This window comes from Panulirus ornatus, chromosome 57 (assembly GCF_036320965.1).
Source record: "Panulirus ornatus isolate Po-2019 chromosome 57, ASM3632096v1, whole genome shotgun sequence".
NCBI classification, from domain to species: Eukaryota; Metazoa; Arthropoda; class Malacostraca; order Decapoda; family Palinuridae; genus Panulirus; species Panulirus ornatus.
In genome coordinates this window covers 18945692-18972710 of record NC_092280.1, presented here as the reverse complement: position 1 = coordinate 18972710, position 27019 = coordinate 18945692, and the positions used below count along the sequence as shown (strand labels likewise).

Genomic DNA, 27019 nt, shown 5'->3' with positions numbered 1-27019 from the left:
AAAAGATTTTGTCACTGAAAAGAGTATTTTGATTCCCCCAAATGAGTGATAGTCTAGCATCAACTAAGCTGAACATTTTGTACTAACATACAACTTTTTATAAGTCTGGATTCTCTGCATTTACTTTGTCATCATTCAGTTTGTTCCATTCAGCCACCACTCTTATACTATTAAAGCTCTTTCCATCTTTTTCTAACAAGTTTCATTCTTAATTTCATGTTATATCCTCTGGTAGTTCTAACCTTACGTTTGAAGAATTGTGCACTGTCTAAATCATCGAACTGTTTTTGAAACTAAAAGTGGGCTATTCTAAGGCCTCTGTCATTTCCCAGTAACTTAGCTTGCTTAAGTCTATAAATCTTTGTTTGTATGTGTGCAGGGATGAATGCGTATGCTTGTCTCCAGAGGACATTCTTGGTTCATGTTTTCTTTTGGGTAAGTGTTTTTGTGTGTATGTCATATAATCGTAGAGGTATGTAGAACTGGTAAAAGTTTCATTTTGTGTAATGCTGGAAGTTGGTTTGTTGTGCAGAAACTACCAACCTGCTAACATTTTCATGCAAGAAGAAAGTGACATAATTTACATGAGCTTTAGTCATTATTATTTTCTCCACTTTTTTTCTTGAAGTGTATGTGTTGTTTAATTTCTTTCAGTTATCATTGGAAAGTGGAATGAAAGCGAAAGTAACGGAGGAAGTGGAGAGATCTGCTGCCTTAGCACGTGAGGAATCTGCAAAACAGTTGGAGCAAGTGCTTCAAGACAAGAGTAAATTAGAAGAACAACTGCTGCATGCTCAAGCTCAAGACCATTCAGAAGTAAGCAGATCTTGCTTTTTTAAAAGAAACTGCTTATACCAGGTCTAGAGGATGAAATATATTTCAGAAGTGGTAGAGGATGTGTGGATCAGGTGTTTGCTGTGAAAAATGTATGTGAGAAATACTTAGAAAAGCAAGTGGATTTGTATGTAGTATTTATAGATCTGGAGAAAGCATATGATAGAGTTGATAGAGATGCTCTGTGAAAGGTATTAAAAATATATGGTGTGGGAGTTGTTAGAAGCAGTGAAAAGTTTTTAAACTTTATCAAGGGTGTAAGGCATGTGTACATTTAGGAAAAGAGGAAAGTGATTGGTTCTCAGTGAATGTTGGTTTGTGGCAGGTGCGTGATGTCTCCATGGTTGTTTAATTTGTTTATGGATGGGGTTGTTAGGGAGGTGAATGCAAGAGTTTTGGAAAGAGGGGCAAGTATGCAGTCTGTTGTGGATGAGAGAGCTTGGGAAGTGAGTCAGCTGTTGTTCGCTGATGATACAGCGCTGGTGGCTGATTCATGTGAGAAACTGCAGAAGCTGGTGACTGAGTTTGGTAAAGTGTGTGAAAGAAGAAAGCTGAGAGTAAATGTGAATAAGAGCAAGGTTATTAGGTACAGTAGGGTTGAGGGACAAGTTAATTGGGAGGTAAGTTTGAATGGAGAAAAACTGGAGGAAGTGAAGTGTGTTAGATATATGGGAGTGGATTTGGCAGTGGATGGAACCATGGAAGCAGAAGTGACTCATAGGGTGGGGAGGGGGCGAAAGTTCTCGGAGCTTTCAAAAATGTGTGGAAGTGGAGAAAGTTATCTTGGAAAGCAAAAATGGGTATGTTTGAAGGAATAGTGGTTCCAACAATGTTATATGGTTGCGAGGCGTGGGCTATGGATAGAGTTGTGCGCAGGAGGGTGGATATGCTGGAAATGAGATGTTTGAGGACAATATGTGGTGTGAGGTGGTTTGATTGAGTAAGTAATGAAAGGATAAGAGAGATGTGTGGTAATAAAAAGAGTGTGGTTGAGAGAGCAGAAAAGGGTGTTTTGAAATGGTTTGGGCACATGGAGAGAATGAGTGAGGAAAGATTGACCAAGAGGATATATGTGTCAGAGGTGGAGGGAACGAGGAGAAGTGGGAGACCAGATTGGAGGTGGAAAGATGGAGTGAAAAAGATTTTGAGTGATCGGGGCCTGGACATGCAGGAGGGTGAAAGGCGCGCATGGAATAGAGTGAATTGGAACGATGTGGTATACCGGGGTTGACGTGCTGTCAATGGATTGAACCAGGGCATGTGAAGTGTCTGGGGTAAACCATGGAAAGTTCTGTGGGAGACAGTGACAAAGCAAAATAAAAAGAAAAATATATTTTTCTCTCTGGGTTGGTACTCTTGTTCCACCTCTCATGGAGTAATTCATGCTCGAGGTTGCCAAGAGGAAATAAAAACAAAAATTCTGAATAGCTTATGCCATTTGATGCCTGTTGACCATACTGGGCTGCGTTTTTCTTTGCTTTAGCCAGAGAAAGTATAATTTTAGGGGATGGCACTTAAGCACCAATCCTTTCATAAATGAAAAGATGATTGTAAAACATTTTTTTTTTTTTTTTTTTTGTATGTATCTTTACCATTACCTAAGGATGTTATAATCCTCCATCTCCTGCTCATGTCTCAAGGTTTTATCACTGTTCACTGTGATTCACTTGATTAAGGAATTGGACATATCACCAGTACTCTTTTTGTTGATTGATTTTACAGTCCCAAGACCCCTTTAATGGGGCTTTTGCAGCTTTGTGGTTCCACTTCCTCAACAAGACTGTATTCCATTTTGTCCAGCCAAAGGTGGCTTTTCATCATGGTGTAACATTATGCAAATAGAGTTTGGTAATACTTGCCCTTTTGTTAAGAGATACAAAACACTTACAAGCAAACTCAGATTTTTCTAGTTTGCATCGATGAAATGGTTTGAGAGAACTCTTAGACCTCTTAGGACAACATTGCTTGTGCACCAAGTGATCCATCAGTTTCCAAGCATGTCACATCCACCACAGGATCATCTAACATGTCAATAGTCCTTCGAAAAACTAAGTCCACACTTTCACTTTTTTTTTACCACATCTCTGTCCACTCTCGTCACTGTTACCTCCATTTGTTTTCCCATTCTGTCACCCTTTTATCTTCTTTTCAAAACATGTTTTCATTATTACTTCTCAAGGTTGTTGATATTGTTACCCCTTGTGTCATTTGTTCTCTGTTCCAGAACTCATGCCTTTCTCTTGACCTGCCTCTTTCTTATGTACTCCTCTTAATCGTTCACACTCCTTCACAGCACCTACAATAGATCCACTTCTTTCTTTTTCACTGGCTGTTTAACTAAAAACTAAGTCCACACTTTCACTTTTTTTTTACCACATCTCTGTCCACTCTCCTCACTGTTACCTCCATTTGTTTTCCCATTCTGTCACTCTTTTTTCTTCTTTTCAAAACATGTTTTCATTATTACTTCTGAAGATTGTTGATATTGTTACCCCTTGTGTCATTTGTTCTCTGTTCCAGAACTCGTGCCTTTCTCTTGACCTGCCTCTTTCTTATGTACTCCTCTTAATCATTCACACTCCTTCACAGCACACACAATAGATCCACTTCTTTCTTTTTCACTGGCTGTTTAACTTCCTCATCCTACCTCTCTATTGTTTCTCATTTGTCCACATCCTACATTTTTCATGCCACATACTTCACCCACACATGTAAGCACTGTTTCTGTAACTACTTTCTTTTCCTTCCATTTACTAACTTCAGTCCATTTTTTTACTCAACTACCCTTTTTATCTCTGTTCATATGCCTCTTTTTTTGAAGCTCGCTCACTATATGCCTGACAAACCTATCAACAACGCTATCTTCTGTTCTGAAAAAACTCAGGGTACAATCCCATTATCTCTCTCTGAACAACACTTCATCTTATGTAAAGCATTCCTCACCTCCTCTTTTCATCATACTATTCACTGTGACATTAATTCTGTTTGCATATCTTTACAAACTGACCTCCATCCTATCATCCAACATAATCAGCAGTATTTAAAAGTACTCACTTCATCTCTTTTCACATCATTGCCTGTTGCCTTTTCCCAGTTCCCTTTCCTCATTCTCACATCCATTTATCTTGATATTTCACTATTCACTACCTCTTAAAATGTTTTCCTCTTCTCTCTGCAGCACGTTGATATTCTTTCTCATTATATATATGCCCTCTTTTTTTTAGTTCTCTTCCCTTTTCCATGGTATCTTGCCACTTTCTCTTGTACTCCATATCACATGCATTTTTGTCTCTATGGATACCATCCATACACCTTTTTTTTTTCTTTCACAGGCAATACATCGTCCTCATTTTACCACTTACTTCCTTTACTCATAATCTTCATTATACCTTCCATTTGCTATGCACACTTATGCATATTTAAGCAATGCTGTCTTGAAAATCTTCCACATCTCTTCCTTAGTCTCCTAGTTTTATTAACTTTTCCCCCTCTGCCATTCTATGCTCAGCCTCTCTGGTTTAATCTGCACGCAGGTCACATTTCCAAGCTCAGTCACTTTCGCTGTTGTTTTCACATGTTTGTCACTTCCTCTTTTCTTAGAGCCTCCTTCACCTTTGGCAGTTACATCCTCCAAGAAATGATCCATCTTCACCTCTGCTTGATTGTCACTTCGCCCATTGACACTCAACCACAATATATATATATATATGTATGTATGCATCTTTCTTTCTTAACCATGTATTTTTTATCACTCTTTCAGCCTTCAGCACAACAAGGTTTTCCTCTTTCATTTAGTCTAGAGACTCCATACCCCCAAGTAACCCCACTGTTGCCACATCTCCAACCCTTACATTCAGATCATTTAGCACAAAGATTCAGTCCTTTGCATCACAATTGTCAAAGCACACATTTAGCTCCCTCCAAAATGTAGTCCTCTCTTCTTCACTCATCTCACTACCAGGTGTATGAACACTCACTGTCACTTGCCTCTCATAGTATACCTTCATTCTGAGCCACATCAGTCTTGAACTTGCTTGAATCATTTGATATTTGCTGATATCACAGATTTGATGGAAACTGAAAAGAGAAACTTCTGAGCCTGGTGAATGAGTTTGTCATTACATTTACAGTGTCCACAAAAAACCTTGTCCTCCTCCCTATACATTTTCAAAGGCATTGTCACATTTATATTTTATTGCTTTGTCATCTTTTCTTTGGCCTTGATTACCATCTGTAGATGTCTTGACATGGAATTTGCAAGGTTCCTGAAGTATTCTAGGTTCATATTATGGGTTCATATGGTCTTGATCTGAATGAGGCAAGGCTCTGGCAAGTTGTTGTAGGAAGCAGCCACCTGATCATGCATTCTTGAGTGCCCAGTGCACCTTGAAATCTCACTTGTACCTATATTTTCTTGCCCCCAGGTGAGAATTTGGATTTTCTCCTTAAAAGGTTAGAACCAACAATCATGAAACTCAAGTGGAAGAAATACTGCATTCAGAAATGAAAGTCCCCTAAAGCAGCCAGGAAGAGTAAAGAAAGAATGTCATTACCCTCAAATAGCCTGTGGTACCTTGAGGCAGGTTGCTGGTGCTCGCACCATTAAAACACTTGTGTCAATGATCAGATGTACGATAATTTCATTCTGAGACTGTCATATGCTTGTGCCCACAATAAACCTTGACTTTGTGTCGCTTTTGAAAATATATGGTGGGTGGACATTGTTTTTTGTGGGCACTGTAAAAAAGAAAAGAGTATGTTGAGAGTAAAGGAAGTGCATCAGGGTGATAAGACATGATCATCTGAGTATGATTTCAAATGAGATGTACCTGGAAGAAGTGAAGTGCTCTACTTACCAGGGTGGACTTGAGAGCAGGTGGACCCATGAGTTTCAGTGAATCTCAGGTTAAAAGATATGTGTTAAGGAGCATAAATAAGATAAATGAAAAGAAACAGGTTTCTCTTGGTGAACAACTGTTATCTGGTTGACCTCTGTTATAAGGGAGTGGGGTGGTGTGATTTTTAATGATCAGGGATTGTAAGTTGCTGGTGTGTTTATTCTTGTCTCAGACAGATTTTGTTGTCAATTATTTGTCCAACTTCCCTCTTCTTGGACAAAGGTGAGAGTTTATGGTCACAGCTACCTTACTGAAAATTTCTTTTTCTTTCATACTATTCGCCATTTCCCGCGTTAGCGAGGTAGCGTCAAGAACAGAGGACTGGACCTTTGAGGGAATATCCTCACCTGGCCACCTTCTCTGTTCCTTCTTTTGAAAAATTAAAAAAAAAACCAGGAGGGGAGGATTTCCAGCCCCCGCTCCCTTCCCTTTTAGTTGCCTTCTACGACACGCAGGGAATATGTGGGAAGTATTTTTTCTCCCCTATCCCCATCGCCTTATCCTTATTCTTCATATGAATACTTCATGTAAGACTTAAAACTTACCTTGCAGTTTCTTCATTCATATTTACGAATTATCAGCTTAGTAGACATTATCAAGCAAATTTTTTTTTTTCTGTAAAGCTTTAGAAGTAGCACAGTACTCTTCAGATTGATGTTTTTTTCAGTTGAGTAACTTACAAGAAGCCCTTCAAGTAGTGGAAGCCCAGAAAATGTCCCTAGAGCAGGAACTTGCATCAACAGCAGTAGCTACAGAACATGCAAGGAAGGAAGTAGTGGAATCTGTCTCTGATGTCCTGGAAAATGAGTTCCAGTGTCCCATCTGCAATGAACTCTTTATCACTGTAAGCATAAAAACTATATTTTTTTCATATCAAGGATGTAACTTACTAATGCTGTCTTTCATTTCCCTTCTACGGAGCTCACGCAATGCACAGGAAGCTAACTGTAGCTGTGTCCAGCAGGCACGACCAAAGTTCAAGAGGTTTAGGGATTTTGTGTTTTTCTGTGTAAGGTGAGGGCAGAGGTAATCATTTAGTGTCTATTGAAGGTCATGTCTTAGGCATGATGGGTTTTGTAAGATGTTGAAATTATTTGTAATGTTGGAGAGATTAGTGATGTTAAGAATGCTGATGTGAAAGTGTTATTGTTGGTAATGTGGGCAAGCTTGTTTGAATTATAAGGCATAAAGCAAATTTGAATTATAAGGCATAATTGTGGTTAGGAAGCTCTGGTTCCTGTATATATAATCATACTTGACAGCTGGAAAGATGATGTAAGCAAATGAGACTTGCTCATTTGTTCCTGATGGTACCTTCCTACATTAGAAATGACAACGAAGTATAAAAAGAAAAGACTTTTTCATGCTTTATCACCATTTCCTGCATTAGCAAGGTAGTGCCTGGAACAGAAGAAGAAGAAAGGCTGCATTCTTTTGCATCCATTCTTTTGCTGTCATATGTAATGCACCGAAAGCACAGCTCCCTATCCACAACCAGGCCTTACAGACCTTTCTATGGTTTACCCTAGCCGATTCACATGCCCTGATTCAGTCCATTGACAGGAAATTAACTCCTGTAATTCTCTGTATCCTTTGCACACCTTTCACTCTCCTGTATATTCAGGCCTCAATCACTCAAATTATTTTTCATTCCATCCTTCCGTCTCCAATTTTTTGTACATTTTTTCCTTGTTCCCTCTGCTTCTGACACTTATATCCTCTTTGTTAATCCCTCCTCACTCTTCCTCATATGTCCTAACCATTTCTGCATACCCTCTTCAGCTCTCTCCACCACTCTTTACATTATCACATCTCCCTCGTACCCTTTTATTATTTGCTTGATCAAACCACTTTACTCAACATATTATTTTCCAACAAATCTGTCCTTGTCTGCATATCCTCAATTGTAGCTATCCTCACAACCATAAAACATGGTTGGGATTACTGTACCTTTAAACCCACCCATTTTTGCCCCCCTAGACAACATCTCTTTTCACAAATTCATCAGTGCTCCCAGAGCTTTCACCCCCTCACCCACTCCATGACTCACTACTGCTTCCATGGTTTCATTTACCACCATGTCACCTCCAGGTACATAAAACACTTTTTTACTCCATCTAAATTTACACTCCAACTAAACTGACCCTCAACTGTGTTAGACTTATTGATTTTGCTTTTATTCACATTTACTCATAATTTCCTCCTTCACACTTTTACACTCAGTCACTAACTTCTACAGTTTTCTCACTTAAATCAACCTCCAGTGCAGTATCACCAACTTCTACAGTTTCTCCTGAATCTGTTACCAGTGCTATATCACCAGCAAACAACAGATGACTTGCTTAACAAGCACCTACATCCTCTACAGACTGCATACTTGCCTTTCCCTCCAAGACTCAACCATAAACAAATTTAAACAGCCATGGTGACACACACATCCATGCTGCAGACCAACCTTCACTTGGAACTACTCACTCTCCTCTATTCCTACTCATACACACACCTTACACTCTTGATAAAGATATCTCACTGCCTCTAAAAGTTTGCCTCCTGCACCGTACATCTGCGTGACCTTCCACAAAGCATCTCCGTCAACCCTATCATATGCCTTCTCCAGATCCATAAACACCACATACAAATCCGTCTGTTTCTCTAAGTACCTCTTACATACATTTGGTAAAGCAAACACCTGATCTATGCATCCTCTGCCACTTTTGAAACCACACTGTTCCTCCCCAATCTTATGCTCTGTACATGTCTTGACTCTCTTAGTTTCTACTTTCCCATACAACTTACTGGTTACACCTCTAGTTTGAACAATCCCCTTTTTCTCCCTTACCTGTATACAATGGCCACTATATGTGCATTCTACCAATCCTCAGGCATCTCACCATGATCCATACATACATTGAAAATCCTGACTAACCCATCAACAACACAGTCACCCCCTTTCTTAAGACATTCAATTGCAATTCCATCCCCTCCAGTTTCCTTGCCGCTTTTCATTTTATGCAAAGGCTTTCACCATTACTATTTTCTTTACCAAACAACTCTTCATGACTCTCACTTCCCATACCACCCTGAACCAAACACCGTACATTTGCCACCATATCATCACACATATTCAGCAGTCCTTCAAAGTACTCACTCCATCTCCTCATTCCATCACTACCTGTTGCCACTTCCTCATTTGCTCCCTTGTGATGTTCCCATTTGTTGTCTTGTTTTTTGCACATTATTTACCTCCTTCCAAAACATCTTATTCTCCCTAAAGTTTACAGAAACTTGCTCATCCCTATTCTCATTTGCCCTCTTTCCCTGGAAGCACTACCCATATACTTCTATTTTATTCTTCATTAGTAACTTTACTTTTTCATCCTACCTCTCACTATCCTTTCTAATCTGCCCACCTCATTCCCACCTTGCTCATGCCACATGCATCTCTCACACATGCCAGCACTGGGTCCCTAAATATGTCCCATTCCTCACCCACTCCCTGAGCTTTGTTTTGCCTTCATGCACACTCATTCTTTTCTGGTATTTCTTCACAAAAGTTTCTTTTCCAAACTCACTCACTCTCACTACTCTCCTCACATCCATATTGTTTCTTCTTTTCTGAAAACCTCAATAAATCATCACCCTTACCTCCAAGATCAGACCACATAAGCTGCCCAACTCAGCACACTTACATAAAAAAGTCTCTCTTTTACATGCCTATCAATTGGTAAGTAATCTTATAATTCCCACTGACCATCTTTCCCACTCACATATGTATACGTGTGTATGTCACTTATAGTGCCCACTGACAATCTGTCCCACTCACATATGTTTACTGATTTTGCAAGAGGTCACAGTGGTGCATGTGATCTAGTATATACCTATGTATATGTTCCTTTTTTTAAACCAGGTATTCCCAGTCACCAGTCCTTTTTCAACACAACTCCAGACACTGTTCATCATTTCCATTCACACTACTTAGTACCCCATGCCCCCCAGTTATACCCTCATTTGCCAATTTACTTCACATTTAAATTGCCCATTGCTAATACTAGGCCTCTTGCATCAGAACTGCTGACATACTCACTCATCTTTTCCCAAGATTCATGTCTCATGATCTTTCTTTTTATGGCCAAGTGAACAAGCACTAATTTTCACCCATCTCTTGCCATCCATTTCATTTTTACTCACATCATTCTAGAGCTTAGTTCCTTATACTTTTTCACATGCTCCCACAAATCCTGCTTCAGCAGCAGTTTTTCCCCTTCCTTACCTGATATTACTATTTTTTCTTTTATGCATATTTGCCATTTCCTGCATTAGCGAGGTAGCTTCAAGAACAGATGACTGAGCTGTAGAAGGAAAAATCCTCACTTGGCCCCCCACTCTTGTTTCTTCTTTTGTATTTGATTGCCATTTCCTTTGTTAGTAAGGTAGCGCCAGGAACGGATGAAGAAAGGCCACATCCATTCTCTGGATTGCATATGTAATGCACTGAAGCAACAGCTCCCTATCCACAACCAGGCTCCACAGACCTTTCCATGGTTTAACCTTGACATTTCACATTCTCTGGTTCAGTCGATTAACAGCACGTTTGCCATTTTCCATATTAGTAAGGTAGTACCAGAAAGAGACAAAGAAATGGCCTCATTCTCTCACACTCATTCTTCAGCTGTCATGTATAATGCACCATAACCAGATTTGAGTGAGAAACTGCAGAAGTTGGTGTCTGAGTTTGGGAGATTAGTTTTGCATAGTGACACGTTAGTTGGAGTTTAAGTTTGAATGAAGAAATCTTAGGAAAAGTAGTGTTCTAGATGTCTGGGATTGAATAACTGACGGTGAAAGGAGCTTGGGAGCTGAGGGAAGTCATACGGTGGGTGAGGGGGCAAAGGTCCTTGGAGCACTTTGAAGGTACATTAGTCCCGATGGTGTTGTATGGATGCAATGCATGGGCTATAGATGAGAATGTATGGAAGTGGGTGAATATATTGGAAATTGAATTTCTGATGACTGCGTGTGATGTGAGAATGGTTGATTGAGTCAAAAAGTGATAGGGTGTGGTAATAAGAAGAGTAGATAGAGAAAGCTGAAGAGAGTGTGCTAAAATGGTTTGGGCGTATGGAGACGGTAAGTAATGAGAGATTGACAGTGAATAATGTATGTCAAAGTTTAAGGGATAAAGAGAAAGATGAGTCCAAATTGGAGTTGGGAGCATGGAGTAAATAATGTTTTGAGTGCTTGGGGCCTGAACACGCAGAAGGGTGAAAGGCATGCATGGGATAGAGTGAATTGGAATGATTTGGTGTACAGGTGGCAATGTGTTGTCCTTATACTCAACTAGAGTAAATGGAGCAGACAGGAAAAACCATGGAAAGGTTTATTGGACTAGGTTGTGGTTAAGGGGCTGTAGTTTCAGTGCATTGCATATGACAGCCAGAGGATGGATGTGAGCATATGAGGCCTTTTCTTTGTTTCTGGTGCTAACTGCTAAAACAGGAAAAGGTGAACAAGTATTAAGGAAAAGAAAGCTGCGCAGATCTGCAATACCATCTGTACATAAATCCCTCACTCATCCACCTTCCTCATAAAAAGATGAGTAAGATGTAAATTATCATAAATCATGATTTCTCCACAGTTATATTCACTTAATTACTCTGTCTTGAATGAAGTTGTATGAAGTAAGATAACTTTTCAGGCTGTGATGTTGAGCTGCAGCCATACATTCTGTAGATACTGCATTGACCGGTGGAAGAAGAACAAGAAGGACTGTCCAAGCTGTCGCAAACCCATATCATCTGAGACGAGATCTCTCGTCATAGATAACTTTATTGAAAAGCTTATACCCACTTTATCAGATGAAATGAAGAAGAGAAGAGCAGAAATAGTTACAGAGAGAAAAGGTATCGTAGTGATTTAGAGGGATTATAGCTTCTTTACTAACTGTTAAGTGCACATGAGATAAAATTGGGAAAATATAATTTGTCCATGTTACAGGGTTAAAAGGACATATTAATGTGTATGGTGTGGATGACAGCTTAAAGTGGAGATGGAGATAGTAATTATTTAGTTTAGGGGAAAGTGTAAATGAGGAAAAAGTTATACAGAGTACCAGAGCCTTATTTTGCACTCCCAAATGTATCTTATAGCTTCTCATTTAGCACCTCTAAGAAGGAGGGCTTTACACTCTGGCTTTTTAGTTTTTTTTTTACATTTTTCTTTTTCATTCACTTTCTAGTTTTAGATCATCTAGAGTAAAAGGCTAATTGATATCATAATCTCATGTAATGTGATTATCCCTGTCACATAATGGACAGTATCATATTATTTCTTACCAGAAACTTTTCATTCTTGCTGTTGTCCACTGTCTCTTCAGCAACTGATGCATTTGTTGTTACTTTTTCTGAATCATAGATTCTCCTTCCCAGAATGCACCTTTGTTTCTTAGTTAATCTTCGCTTTGTTTGTCCCCAGACTCAACAGTATCAAAATTTTGCTAATTAAGCTTCATTTTAGTTGATGTGTTGATCCCTTTGTGCCCATCATATTATGCACTAATGTTTAGTCAATCTGTCACTCATTTACTCAACATATCTCCGTGACATTACTTCAAAATGATAGTACTAGAAAGGGACCCACTGTGTCTACTCCTCCCTTCATTAGTACAAACAGGCTTCTGAATTTGAAGTTTTACTAGAAAGGGACCCACTGTCTCTACTCCTCCCTTCATTAGTACAAACAGGCTTCTGAATTTGAAGTTTCACCTTTGCTACAGTGAAATAAAAACCTACCTTGACCTTTTTCTCTTTGAGTGTTGAAGTATGTGTGAACACATGCTCAGAAGTCGGGGTATGTATTATTAATATTTATGTTTTTCCAAGGGGGTGACTGTATTGTTGACTGGTTGGTAAGGTTATTTAATGTATGTATGACTCATGGTGAGGTGCCTGAGGATTGGCGGAATGCGTGCATAGTGCCATTGTACAAAGGCAAAGGGGATAAGAGTGAGTGCTCAAATTACAGAGGTATAAGTTTGTTGAGTATTCCTGGTAAATTATATGGGAGGGTATTGATTGAAAGGGTGAAGGCATGTACAGAGCATCAGATTGGGGAAGAGCAGTGTGGTTTCAGAAGTGGTAGAGGATGTGTGGATCAGGTGTTTGCTTTGAAGAATGTATGTGAGAAATACTTAGAAAAGCAAATGGATTTGTATGTAGCATTTGTGGATCTGGAGAAGGCATATGATAGAGTTGATAGAGATGCTCTGTGGAAGGTATTAAGAATATATGGTGTGGGAGGCAAGTTGTTAGAAGCAGTGAAAAGTTTTTATCGAGGATGTAAGGCATGTGTACGTGTAGGAAGAGAGGAAAGTGATTGGTTCTCAGTGAATGTAGGTTTGCGGCAGGGGTGTGTGATGTCTCCATGGTTGTTTAATTTGTTTATGGATGGGGTTGTTAGGGAGGTAAATGCAAGAGTCTTGGAAAGAGGGGCAAGTATGAAGTCTGTTGGGGATGAGAGAGCTTGGGAAGTGAGTCAGTTGTTGTTCGCTGATGATACAGCGCTGGTGGCGGATTCATGTGAGAAACTGCAGAAGCTGGTGACGGAGTTTGGTAAAGTGTGTGGAAGAAGAAAGTTAAGAGTAAATGTGAATAAGAGCAAGGTTATTAGGTACAGTAGGGTTGAGGGTCAAGTCAATTGGGAGGTGAGTTTGAATGGTGAAAAACTGGAGGAAGTGAAGTGTTTTAGATATCTGGGAGTGGATCTGTCAGCGGATGGAACCATGGAAGCGGAAGTGGATCATAGGGTGGGGGAGGGGGCGAAAATTTTGGGAGCCTTGAAAAATGTGTGGAAGTCGAGAACATTATCCCGGAAAGCAAAAATGGGTATGTTTGAAGGAATAGTAGTTCCAACAATGTTGTATGGTTGCGAGGCGTGGGCTATGGATAGAGTTGTGCGCAGGAGGATGGATGTGCTGGAAATGAGATGTTTGAGGACAATGTGTGGTGTGAGGTGGTTTGATCGAGTAAGTAACGTAAGGGTAAGAGAGATGTGTGGAAATAAAAAGAGCGTGGTTGAGAGAGCAGAAGAGGGTGTTTTAAAATGGTTTGGGCACATGGAGAGAATGAGTGAGGAAAGATTGACCAAGAGGATATATGTGTCGGAGGTGGAGGGAACGAGGAGAAGAGGGAGACCAAATTGGAGGTGGAAAGATGGAGTGAAAAAGATTTTGTGTGATCGGGGCCTGAACATGCAGGAGGGTGAAAGGAGGGCAAGGAATAGAGTGAATTGGAGCGATGTGGTATACAGGGGTTGACGTGCTGTCAGTGGATTGAATCAAGGCATGTGAAGCGTCCGGGGTTAACCATGGAAAGCTGTGTAGGTATGTATATTTGTGTGTGTGGACGTGTGTATGTACATGTGTATGGGGGGGGTTGGGCCATTTCTTTCGTCTGTTTCCTTGCGCTACCTCGCAAACGCGGGAGACAGCGACAAAGTATAAAAAAAAAAAAAAAAAAAAAAAAAAAAAAAATGTTTTTCCAAATGCATAGCTGTAGATATACATTCACTTGCATACATGCAAACCCAGTAACTTTTATAGAAAGACAGTCAGAAGGATGGATGAATTCTTAGCTGAATTGATATTACAATCTTTTCCTTTTCTCCTTGCTTACACACCCAGAAAGGGTGTTCTTTGCCTATAAAGTTCATTTTTTTGTTTTATGCACTATTTAGTGTATGAATTTTCTCTCTTACAGCTGAAATGGAAGCTGCTGCTTTAGCACAGGCTCAAGCAGCAGCAGAAGCTGCACACAGAGGAAGAAGAGGAAGACGAGGGTATCAGGGCAGAAGAGGGTGAGTACATTTGCGGAGCCAATTATGGGGTAGTGCTTTCATTCATTACACTTCCGTGATATCACTTTGTGCTGATGATTTTTGCCTTCTATGTTATTGAACACAAATAGGATGTAGTAACATGGTCTTCACATAGGTCCATATGATATTTGTATAGTCAGATGATTTTACTGACAGAATGCTGGATTGGTATAAATCTGCAGGGAAGAATGAATTACTGTTTGTTTAGGATTTGAATAGAAATTAGATATACAAGCACAAGGTAGTTGAATATAATAGTGGTACAAGTGTGATCTCTGGGAAGTGAACTTTTCACACTTCATTGCTGTTTCCCACATTAGTGAGGTTGCGCCAGGAACAGCCAAAGAAAAGCCACATCCGCTCACTTCCATTTTCAAGCTGTCGTGTGTAATGCACCAAAACCACAGCTCCCTGTACACAGGCAGGCCTCACAGACCTTTCCATGGTTTACCCCAGATGTTTCACATTCCCTGGTTCAGTCCATAAACAGCACATCGACCTCTGTGTAGCACATAATTCAGTTCACTCTATCCCGAGCATGCTTTTCACCCTCCTGCATGTTCAGTCTCTGATTTCTCATCTTTTTCACTTCATCCTCCCATCTCCAGTTTGGTCTCCTTGTTCTCCTTGTTCCCTACACTTCTGAGTCATTCTCTGCATATGTCCAAACTATTTCAGGAAACCCTCTTCAGCTTTCTCTACCAAACTCTTTTTATTACTACACTTCTCTCTTACCCTTTCATTACTTACTTGATCAAACCACTTTACACTACATATTGTTCTCAAACATTTCATTTCCAACACGTCCACCCTCCTTTGCACAGTCTTAACTAAAGCTAATGCCTTGCATTCATGAAATATTGTTGGGACTATTATACCTTCAGACATAATCATTTTTATCCTCTCAGATATTGTTCAGCACTCTCAGAACCTTCACCTCCTCACCCACTTTAATACTCTTTTTCACTTCCATGGTTTCATTTGCTGCCATTCCATACACAGGTTTTGAAAACACTTCACTTCCTCCAAGTTTTCTCCATTCAAACTCCCACGCCAACTAACCTGTCTCTCAACCCTGCCAAACCTAATAACCTTGCTTTTATTCACATTTACTCTCATCTTCTTCCATTCAAACTCCCACACCAACTAACCTGTCCCTCTACCCTGATAAACCTAATAACCTTGCCTTTATTCACATTTAGTCTCTACTTCTTCCATTCAAACACTCTTCCAAACTCAGTCACCAATTTCTGCAGTTTCTCACTCAAATCTGCTATCAAATCTTGACTTCCACACATTTTTCAATGCTCCCAGAACTTTCACCCCCTCCCCTACCCTATGATTCACTTCTGCTTCCATGGTTCCATCCGCTGCCAAATCCACTCCCAGATATCTAAAACACTTCACATCCTCCAGTTTTTCTCCATTCAAACTTACCTCCCAATTGACTTGTCCCTCAACCCTACTGTAATTAATAACCTGGCTCTTATTCACATTTACTCTCAGCTTGCTTCTTTCACACACTTTACCAAACTCAGTCACCAGCTTCTGCAGTTTCTCACATGAATCAGCCACCAGCACTGTATCATCATTGAACAACAACTGACTCACTTCCCAAGCTCTCTCATCCACAACAGACTGCATACTTGCCCCTCTTTCCAAAACTCTTGCATTCACCTCCCTAACAACCCCATCCATAAACAAATTAAAAAACCATGGAGACATCACACACCCCTGCCGCAAACCAACATTCACTGAGAACCAATCACTTTCCTCTCTTCCTACACATACACATGCCTTACATCCTCGATAAAAACTTTTCACTGCTTCTAACAACTTGCCTCCCACACCATATATTCTTAATACCTTCCACAGAGCATCTCTATAAACTCTTATCATATACCTTCTCCAGATCCATAAATGCTACATACAAATCCATTTGCTTTTCTAAGTATTTCTCACATACATTCTTCAAAGCAAACACCTGATCCACTCATCCTCTACCACTTCTGAAACCACACTGCTCTTGTCCAATCTGATGCTCTGTACATGCTTTCACCCTCTCAATCAATACCCTCCCATATAATTTACCAGAAATACTCAACAAACTTATACCTCTGTAATTTGAGCACTCACTTTTATCCCCTTTCCCTCTGTACAGTGGCACTATGCAAGCATTCCGCCAATCCTCAGGCACCTCACCATGAGTCATACATACATTGCATAACCTTACCAACCAGTCACCAATACAGCCACCCCCTTTTTTGATAAATTCGACTGCAATACCATCCAACCCGCTGCCTTGCTGGCTTTCATCTTCCGCAAAGCTTTTGATACCTCTTCTCTGTTTACCAAATCACTTTCCCTAACCCTCTCACTTTGCACACCACCTCGACCAAAACACCCTATATCTGCCACTCTTATCATCAAACACATTCAACAAATCTTCAGAATACTCACTCCATCTTTTTCTCACATCACCAATACTTATCACCTCCCCATTATCCCCCTTCACTGATGTTCCCATTTTTTCCCATGTCTTATGCACTTTAATTACTTCCTTCCAAATCATCTTTTTATTCTCCCTAAAATTTAATGATACTCTCTAATCCCAACTCTCATTTGCCCCCTTTTTCACCTCTTACATCTTTCTCTTGATCTCCTGCCTCTTTCTTTTATACATCTCCCAGTCATTTGCATTATTTCCTTGCAAAAATCGTCCAAATGCCTCTCTCTTCTCTTTCACCAATAATCTTACTTCTTCATCCCACCACTCACTACCCTTTCTAATCTGCCCACCTCCCACGTTTCTCATTTCACAAGCATCTTTTGTGCAAGCCATCACTGCTTCCCTAAATACATCCCATTCCTCCCCCACTCCCCTTTACCTCCTTTGTTCTCACCTTTTTCCATTCTGTCTCAGTCTCTCCTGGTACTTCCTAACACAAGTCTCCTTCCCAAGCTCACTTACTCTCACCACTCTCTTCACCCCAACATTCTCTCTTCTTTTCTGAAAACCTCTACAAATCTTCACCTTTGCCTCCACCAGATAATGATCAGACATCCCTCCAGTTGCACCTCTCAGCACATTAACATCCAAAAGTCTCTCTTTCGCATGCTTATCAATTAACGCACAATCCAATAATGCTCTCTGGCCATCTCTCCCACTTACATATGTATACTTATGTTTATCTCTCTTTTTAAACCAGATATTCCAAATCACCAGTCATTTTTCAGCACATGAATGTACAAGCTCTTCACCATTTCCATTTACAACACTGAACACCCTAAGTACACCAGTTATTCCCTCAACTGCCACATTACTCACCTTTGCATTCAAATCACCCATCACTGTAACCCGGTCTCGTATATCAAAACTACTAACACACTCACTCAGCTGCTCCCAAAACACTTGCCTCTCATGATCTCTCTTCTCACACCCAGGTGCATATGCACCAATAATCACCCATCTCTCTCCATCCACTTTCAGTTTTACCCATATCAATCTAGAGTTTACTTTCTTACACTCTGTCAGTACTCCCACCACTCCAGTTTTAGGAGTAGTGCTACTCCTTCCTTTGCTCTTGTCCTCTCACTAATCCCTGACTTTACTCCCAAGACATTCCCAAACCACTCTTCCGCTTTACCCTTGAGCTACTCTTCCTACTCTCCCTCATTGCTAATACTCGTTCACCCTAACTCTCATTTGCCCTCTTTTTCAACCTCTGGACATTCATCTTGAACTCCTGCTGTTTTCTCTCATACATCTCCCAACCATAAGCACTCCTTCCTTGTAAGTACCACCTAAAAGCCTCTCTTTTACATGCCTGTCAATTGGTATGTAATCCACTAATATCCCCAGACCATCTCTCTTACTCACATATGTATACTTGTTTTCTATCTGTCTCTCTTATCTCTAACACCTGTTCCAACTGGAACTTCCTCAAGGTGGTGGCCATGGCAATAGAGTTTCCATAGCTAGAGACTTCCATTACTGCTGCTTATCCTTTTGTGCCTCACCTTTAATAGGCCACTGGAAGGTGAGGCACAAAAGGATAAGCAGCAGTAATGGAAGTCTCTAGCAACTTTAGTGCATTGTTTGCTGAGGCCCCAACCTGATGTTCATACTGACATCTCCTACCTGATGCTCCTATCTACTATTTCTGCCAAATGCTCCAGCCTAAATGTTCCTACCTATTACATATTCTACTTTACTTGTAGATTCATTTACCAGCTCTGTATTGTCAGTCTTATATGCTTAAGAGACAGTCTGTGTGATGCTATGTTCACATCTGCATATTGGACATGAGCTGAGGATCAAGCATATAGCTGAAAAAAAGCTTTAGGCTCCTTATCCATCCCAGGTCAACAGTTGCAAAAGAGAAGTTAATCCAGCAGAACAATGATTATAATAATCCTCATTGCATTATCTTTCAATTTAATGACTTTGTTCCCCATCAAGTCTTTGGTAAATACATATATATCCATTTTTTTCTTATCTGCAACCTCCATTACAATACTGTGATTAGAAAATTCTTAACAGTGCTTATCATAAAAGCCCTCTTTTACATCTGACCTTGGGTCTACTATGGCATAAGTAAAAATTTGTGCCTTCTACAAACACACAGTGATAATAGGAATACCTATGAAATGAAGCTTCGATACTTTATCCAATTATTTATTTACATTACTGAAAATCTTTTTCTCTCACAAGGCATAGGGTTTCATAGATATCCTCCTGCACGTAATCTACCTTATTTGATCTAACTGGTGATGAACTTGATATCCTCGTCTGTCCAGCTCCCACAGTCCCTCTTAAAAAGGGGGGTATACTTTTTACTCATGATAAACTTTGAAAAAGAATAGAAAAAGTAACCTTTGTGTATGTCCCTCTTTTTAAGCCAGGTATTTCCAATCACCAGTTCTTTTTCGAGTCAAGTCCACATGCTGTTTATTTGCATTCATGATACTAAGTACCCCATGTCCCCCAGATTTACTCAGCTCTGCATTTAAATCACCCATCATGAATGCCCTTACACACTTACTCAGCTTCTCACAAAACACTTGCCTCATGATCTTTTTTTCTTCACATAGCCAAGTGCATGAACATCAGTAGTCACCCATCTCTCACCATCCACTTTCATTTTTACCCAAGAATTTACTTCCTTGCACTCTTTTACATGGTCCTGTAACTTCTGCTTTAGAAGTAGTGTTACTCCTTTCACAACTCTTGTCCTCTCACCAACCCTTAACTTTACTCCTAAGACATTTCCAAACCATTCTTCCCTTTACCATTGAGCTTTGTTTCACTCAGAAGCAAAACAAATGGGTTTCTTTCCTCACATGTACTACCTGTCTTCCCTGTCTTCTCATGTTGGTTACATACACACATTTAGACACCCCAGCCTGAGCCCTAAAGGAGGTTGAGCACTCCCTGCTTGGCTCCTTCTGTTGTCTTTTAGAAATTGACTTTTTATGCACAATTTTACCACCAGTAAGTGGAGTCCCATAACATCTTTAGGTTTGATAGATTATAAATGACAATTAGATATTGGATGTGTCCAAGTGAAGCCTTTGTTTGTTCCTGATTTTGCACTTAGCTTTCAGGGTGTTTTCCATGTAGCAGCAGGGAAACGATTGACTTTGGAATTAGAAGGTACTTGACAAAACTGTACACCTTTCTGTCCATTAACAGTGATTCACTCTTGCCAAAGGTGACTTCTCACACTGGTTTATTTTTTTTTTTACTTTTTTTTTTTCATTTGGAGGCTTCATTCATGGACAGATTTTCACATCAAGGCCTGGCCTTGATTGAAATAAAGGGAGGTTAATGAAAGGGGAAAAGAAGGAACAAAGGGAAGTGTCAACAGATTTTGGAGAAAGTGAAAAGCCTTTCAAAATGTGTGGTCATACTTGCATGCAGAGTCTTCAAACACTCACACACTGAACTACATACCATCCCTCACTGACAAGTGTGGTCTGTAAGGTGTGTAACATAATTAAAAATCCAGAAGATGACTCTATGGAGGAGGAATTACATAAGTGAGAGTCAGTATGGTTTTAATGTCATATTTGACAAACCTCATAGATTTCTGTGTGAGTGTCTTTGTCTTAGACAAACGAAAATGTTTGTATCTAGACTGCCAGAAAACACTTGACACAATGCCGCGTGGGAGGCTAATTAAGAAGCTGAATCACTAGGTAGGAATAAGATGGAAACACCTTTGATGGAGAGAAGATTATCTTCATGGAAGGGATTAAAGAGCACATGTCAAAGGAGCCTTCTCCAGGTGGGTGTAGGTTAGCAGTTGTGCCACAGATATTCTGTTCTGAGACATTTAATCTTCTTGATCTATGTAAGTGACTTACTTGAAGGTATGGGCTCCTACCTAGATTTGTTTGCAGATGATGCAAAGGCCTGATGGCATTGAAAAGCAGGAAGATTATATCAACTTACAAAGGGGCCTAAAGAGACTTGAAAGTTGGTTTGATATGTGGTTGATGAAATTCAACCCAAGCAGAGGTAAAGTAATGAGGATGGGACAAAGTAAAAGAAGGCCTTAGTATGATTATTCCATCACAGGAAATCAGCTTCAGGATTCTGTGCATGAAAGGGACTTGGAGGGCAACATTATCCCTAAGCTGTTGCTGTGCCAAAAGAATGTTTTAGAACACACACACATGCATGCAGGTGCACATGCACATGTCCTAATAGACCTTTTCACACAATTCTTACATCACTCAGGTCATCAATAGCATCTCTGTTTCCTGTTATCATATAGTTCCAGCAACACAGTGATGTGAGAGGGAACTCTAGTGCAAAGAAGTGTTAATGAGGCATAAGCCAGACAGTTATTCTTAAAGTCATTTCTCTTTTCGTTTCAGTTACTCACTTGTTCTATTGTTTGGATATCCTTTCAGTTACTCACTTGTTCTATTGTTTGGATATCCTTTCAGTTACTCACTTGTTCTATTGTTTGGATATCCTTACAGGGACATAGATTATATAATGTTGCAACACAGTCAGCTTGAGTCTACAACAACGAAGACAAAATTTTTAACCATTGTTTTCAAAATTGCATGCCAAGTTCAGTACTCCACTTACTCCTCTCCCCTTCCTCCTACTTCATTGCTTGCTATACACAGGTCCTTCTTACTCCTCTCACCTCCCTTCTACATACTGAGGAGCCAACTGTGTAGCCCTTAGAAACTCACTTCAGCATGTCACTTTGGCAAATCAAATGGAAATATAGTATATATGTGTTATTTCTTTTATATTTTATATATTCATTTATTTATTATACTTTGTCGCTGTCTCCCACATTAGCGAGGTAGTGCAAGGAAACAGACGAAAGAATGGCCCAACCCACCCACATACACATGTATATACATACACATCCACACACACATATACATGCCTATACATTTCAACATATACATATATATACTTTTTTTCGCTGTCTCCCGCGTTTGCGAGGTAGCGCAAGGAAACAGACGAAAGAAATGGCCCAACCCACCCCCATACACATGCCTTGATTCAATCCACTGACAGCACGTCAACCCCGGTATACCACATCGCTCCAATTCACTCTATTCTTTGCTCTCCTTTCACCCTCCTGCATGTTCAGGCCCCGATCACACAAAATCTTTTTCACTCCATCTTTCCACCTCCAATTTGGTCTCCCTCTTCTCCTCGTTCCCTCCACCTCCGACACATATATCCTCTTGGTCAATCTTTCCTCACTCATTCTCTCCATGTGACCAAACCATTTCAAAACACCCTCTTCTGCTCTCTCAACCACGCTCTTTTTATTTCCATACATCTCTCTTACCCTTACGTTACTTACTCGATCAAACCACCTCACACCACACATTGTCCTCAAACATCTCATTTCCAGCACATCCATCCTCCTGCGCACAACTCTATCCATAGTCCACGCCTCGCAACCATACAACATTGTTGGAACCACTATTCCTTCAAACATACCCATTTTTGCTTTCCGAGATAATGTTCTCGACTTCCACACATTCTTCAAGGCTCCCAGAATTTTCGCCCCCTCCCCCACCCTATGATCCACTTCCGCTTCCATGGTTCCATCCACTGCCAGATCCACTCCCAGATATCTAAAACACTTCACTTCCTCCAGTTTTTCTCCATTCAAACTCACCTCCCAATTGAATTGACCCTCAACCCTACTGTACCTAATAACCTTGCTCTTATTCACATTTACTCTTAACTTTCTTCTTTCACACACTTTACCAAACTCAGTCACCAGCTTCTGCAGTTTCTCACATGAATCAGCCACCAGCGCTGTATCATCAGCGAACAACAACTGACTCACTTCCCAAGCTCTCTCATCCCCAACAGACTTCATACTTGCCCCTCTTTCCAAAACCCTTGCATTCACCTCCCTAACAACCCCATCCATAAACAAATTAAACAACCATGGAGACATCACACACCCCTGCCGCAAACCTACATTCACTGAGAACCAATCACTTTCCTCTCTTCCTACACGTACACATGCCTTACATCCTCGATAAAAACTTTTCACTGCTTCTAACAACTTGCCTCCCACACCATATATTCTTAATACCTTCCACAGAGCATCTCTATCAACTCTATCATATGCCTTCTCCAGATCCATAAATATATTTTTATATGTATTATACTTTGTCGCCGTCTCCCGCGTCTGCGAGGTAGCGCAAGGAAACAGACGAAAGAAATGGCCCAACCCCCCCCATACACATGTATATACATACGTCCACACACGCAAATATACATACCTACACAGCTTTCCATGGTTTACCCCAGACGCTTCACATGCCCTGCTTCAATCCACTGACAGCACGTCAACCCCGGTATACCACATCGCTCCAATTCACTCTATTCCTTGCCTTCCTTTCACCCTCCTGCATGCTCAGGCCCCGATCACACAAAATCTTTTTCACTCCGTCTTTCCACCTCCAATTTGGTCTCCCTCTTCTCCTTGTTCCCTCCACCTCCGACACATATATCCTCTTGGTCAAGCTTTCCTCACTCATCCTCTCCATGTGCCCAAACCACTTCAAAACACCCTCTTCTGCTCTCTCAACCACGCTCTTTTTATTTCCATACATCTCTCTTACCCTTACGTTACTTACTCGATCAAACCACCTCACACCACACATTGTTCTCAAACATCTCATTTCCAGCACATCCATCCTCCTGCGCACAACTCTATCCATAGCCCACGCCTCGCAACCATACAACATTGTTGGAACCACTATTCCTTCAAACATACCCATTTTTGCTTTCCGAGATAATGTTCTCGACTTCCACACATTCTTCAAGGCCCCCAGGATTTTCGCCCCCTCCCCCACCCTATGATCCACTTCCGCTTCCATGGTTCCATCCGCTGCCAGATCCACTCCCAGATATCTAAAACACTTCACTTCCTCCAGTTTTTCTCCATTCAAACTCACCTCCCAATTGACTTGACCCTCAACCCTACTGTACCTAATAACCTTGCTCTTATTCACATTTACTCTTAACTTTCTTCTTCCACACACTTTTCCAAACTCAGTCACCAGCTTCTGCAGTTTCTCACATGAATCAGCCACCAGCGCTATATCATCAGCGAACAACAACTGACTCACTTCCCAAGCTCTCTCATCCCCAACAGACTTCATACTTGCCCCTCTTTCCAAAACTCCTGCATTTACCTCCCTAACAACCCCATCCATAAACAAATTAAACAACCATGGAGACATCACACACCCCTGCCGCAAACCTACATTCACTGAGAACCAATCACTTTCCTCTCTTCCTACACGTACACATGCCTTACATCCTCGATAAAAACTTTTCACTGCTTCTAACAACTTGCCTCCCACACCATATATTCTTAATACCTTCCACAGAGCATCTCTATCAACTCTATCATATGCCTTCTCCAGATCCATAAATGCTACATACAAATCCATTTGCTTTTCTAAGTATTTCTCACATACATTCTTCAAAGCAAACACCTGATCCACACATCCTCTACCACTTCTGAAACCACACTGCTCTTCCCCAATCTGATGCTCTGTACATGCCTTCACCCTCTCAATCAATACCCTCCCATATAATTTACCAGGAATACTCAACAAACTTATACCTCTGTAATTTGAGCACTCACTCTTATCCCCTTTGCCTTTGTACAATGGCACTATGCACGCATTCCGCCAATCCTCAGGCACCTCACCATGAGTCATACATACATTAAATAAATGCTACATACAAATCCATTTGCTTTTCTAAGTATTTCTCACATACATTCTTCAAAGCAAACACCTGATCCACACATCCTCTACCACTTCTGAAACCACACTGCTCTTCCCCAATCTGATGCTCTGTACATGCCTTCACCCTCTCAATCAATACCCTCCCATATAATTTGCCAGGAATACTCAACAAACTTATACCTCTGTAATTTGAGCACTCACTCTTATCCCCTTTGCCTTTGTACAATGGCACTATGCACGCATTCCGCCAATCCTCAGGCACCTCATCATGAGTCATACATACATTAAATAACCTTACCAACCAGTCAACAATACAGCTCCCCCTTTTTTAATAAATTCCACTGCAATACCATCCAAACCTGCTGCCTTGCCGGCTTTCATCTTCCGCAAAGCTTGTACTACCTCTTCTCTGTTTACCAACTCATTTTCCCTAACCCTCGCATTTTGCACACCACCTCGACCAAAACACCCTGTATCTGCCACTCTATCATCAAACACATTCAACAAACCTTCAAAATACTCACTCCATCTCCTTCTCACATCACCACTACTTGTTATCACCTCCCCATTTGCGCCCTTCACTGAAGTTCCCATTTGCTCCCTTGTCTTACGCACTTTATTTACCTCCTTCCAGAACATCTTTTTATTCTCCCTAAAATTTAATGATACTCTCTCACCCCAACCCTCATTTGCCCTTTTTTTCACCTCTTGCACCTTTCTCTTGACCTCCTGTCTCTTTCTTTTATACGTCTCCCACTCACTTTCATTTTTTCCCTGCAAAAATCGTCCAAATGCCTCTCTCTTCTCTTTCACTAATACTCTTACTTCTTCATCCCACCACTCACTACCCTTTCTAATCAACCCACCTCCCACTCTTCTCATGCCACAAGCATCTTTTGTGCAATCCATCACTGATTCCCTAAATACATCCCATTCCTCCCCCACTCCCCTTACTTCCATTGTTCTCACCTTTTTCCATTCTGTACTCAGTCTCTCCTGGTACTTCCTCACACAAGTCTCCTTCCCAAGCTCACTTACTCTCACCACCCTCTTCACCCCAACATTCACTCTTCTTTTCTGAAAACCCATACAAATCTTCACCTTAGCCTCCACAAGTGATCAGACATCCCTCCAGTTGCACCTCTCAGCACATTAACATCCAAAAGTCTCTCTTTCGCGCGCCTGTCAATTAACATGTAATCCAATAACGCTCTCTAGCCATCTCTCCTACTTACATAAGTATACTTATGTATATCTCGCTTTTTAAACCAGGTATTCCCAATCATCAGTCCTTTTTCAGCACATAAATCTACAAGCTCTTCACCATTTCCATTTACAACACTGAACACCCCATGTATACCAATTATTCCCTCAACTGCCACATTACTCACCTTTGCATTCAAATCACCCAACACTATAACCCGGTCTCGTGCATCAAAACCACTAACACACTCATTCAGCTGCTCCCAAAACACTTGCCTCTCATGATCTTTCTTCTCATGCCCAGGTGCATATGCACCAATAATCACCCATCTCTCTCCATCAACTTTCAGTTTTACCCATATTAATCGAGAATTTACTTTCTTACATTCTATCACATACTTCCACAACTCCTGTTTCAGGAGTACTGCTACTCCTTCCCTTGCTCTTGTCCTCTCACAGACATATACATATATACACTGTAGATAATTCATGCTTGCTGCCTTTATTCATTCCCATCACCACCCAGCCACACATGAAATGACACCCCCCTCCACCCTCATGCACGAGAGGTAGTACTAGGAAAAGACAACTAAGGCCACATTCGTTCACACTCAGTCTCTAGCTATCATGTATAATGCACCGAAACCACAGCTCCCTTTCCACATCCAGGCCCCATAGAACTTTCCATGGTTTACCCCAGACACTTCACATGCTCTGATTCAATCCATTGACAACACGTCGACCCCGATATACCACATCGTTCCAATTCACTCTATTCCTTGCATGCCTTTCACCCTCCTGCATGCTCTGGCCCCAGTCGCTCAGAATCTCATTCACTCCATCCTTCCATCTCCAATTTGGTCTCCCACTTCTCCTCGTTCCCTCCACCTCTAACACATATGTCCTCTATGTCAATCTTTCCTCACTCATTCTCTCCATGTGAC

At 40.8% G+C, this 27019-nt stretch overlaps 1 protein-coding gene across 5 annotated transcripts in view; it reads left to right on the top strand.

Moving 5' to 3' along the window:
* LOC139766217 (uncharacterized) overlaps positions 1-27019 on the top strand; it is a 107813-nt gene that overhangs the window by 44089 nt on the left and 36705 nt on the right. For all 5 annotated transcript variants that reach the window (XR_011716822.1, XM_071694527.1, XM_071694528.1 and 2 more), the window contains exons 10-13: positions 655-816; positions 6400-6576; positions 11428-11632; positions 14486-14582. Coding sequence is in view for 4 of the 5 variants with exons in the window: in XM_071694527.1 (XP_071550628.1) it covers positions 655-816; positions 6400-6576; positions 11428-11632; positions 14486-14582 (641 nt within the window). In the remaining variant the exon portion in view is untranslated. The remainder of the gene's footprint in view (positions 1-654; positions 817-6399; positions 6577-11427; positions 11633-14485; positions 14583-27019) is intronic.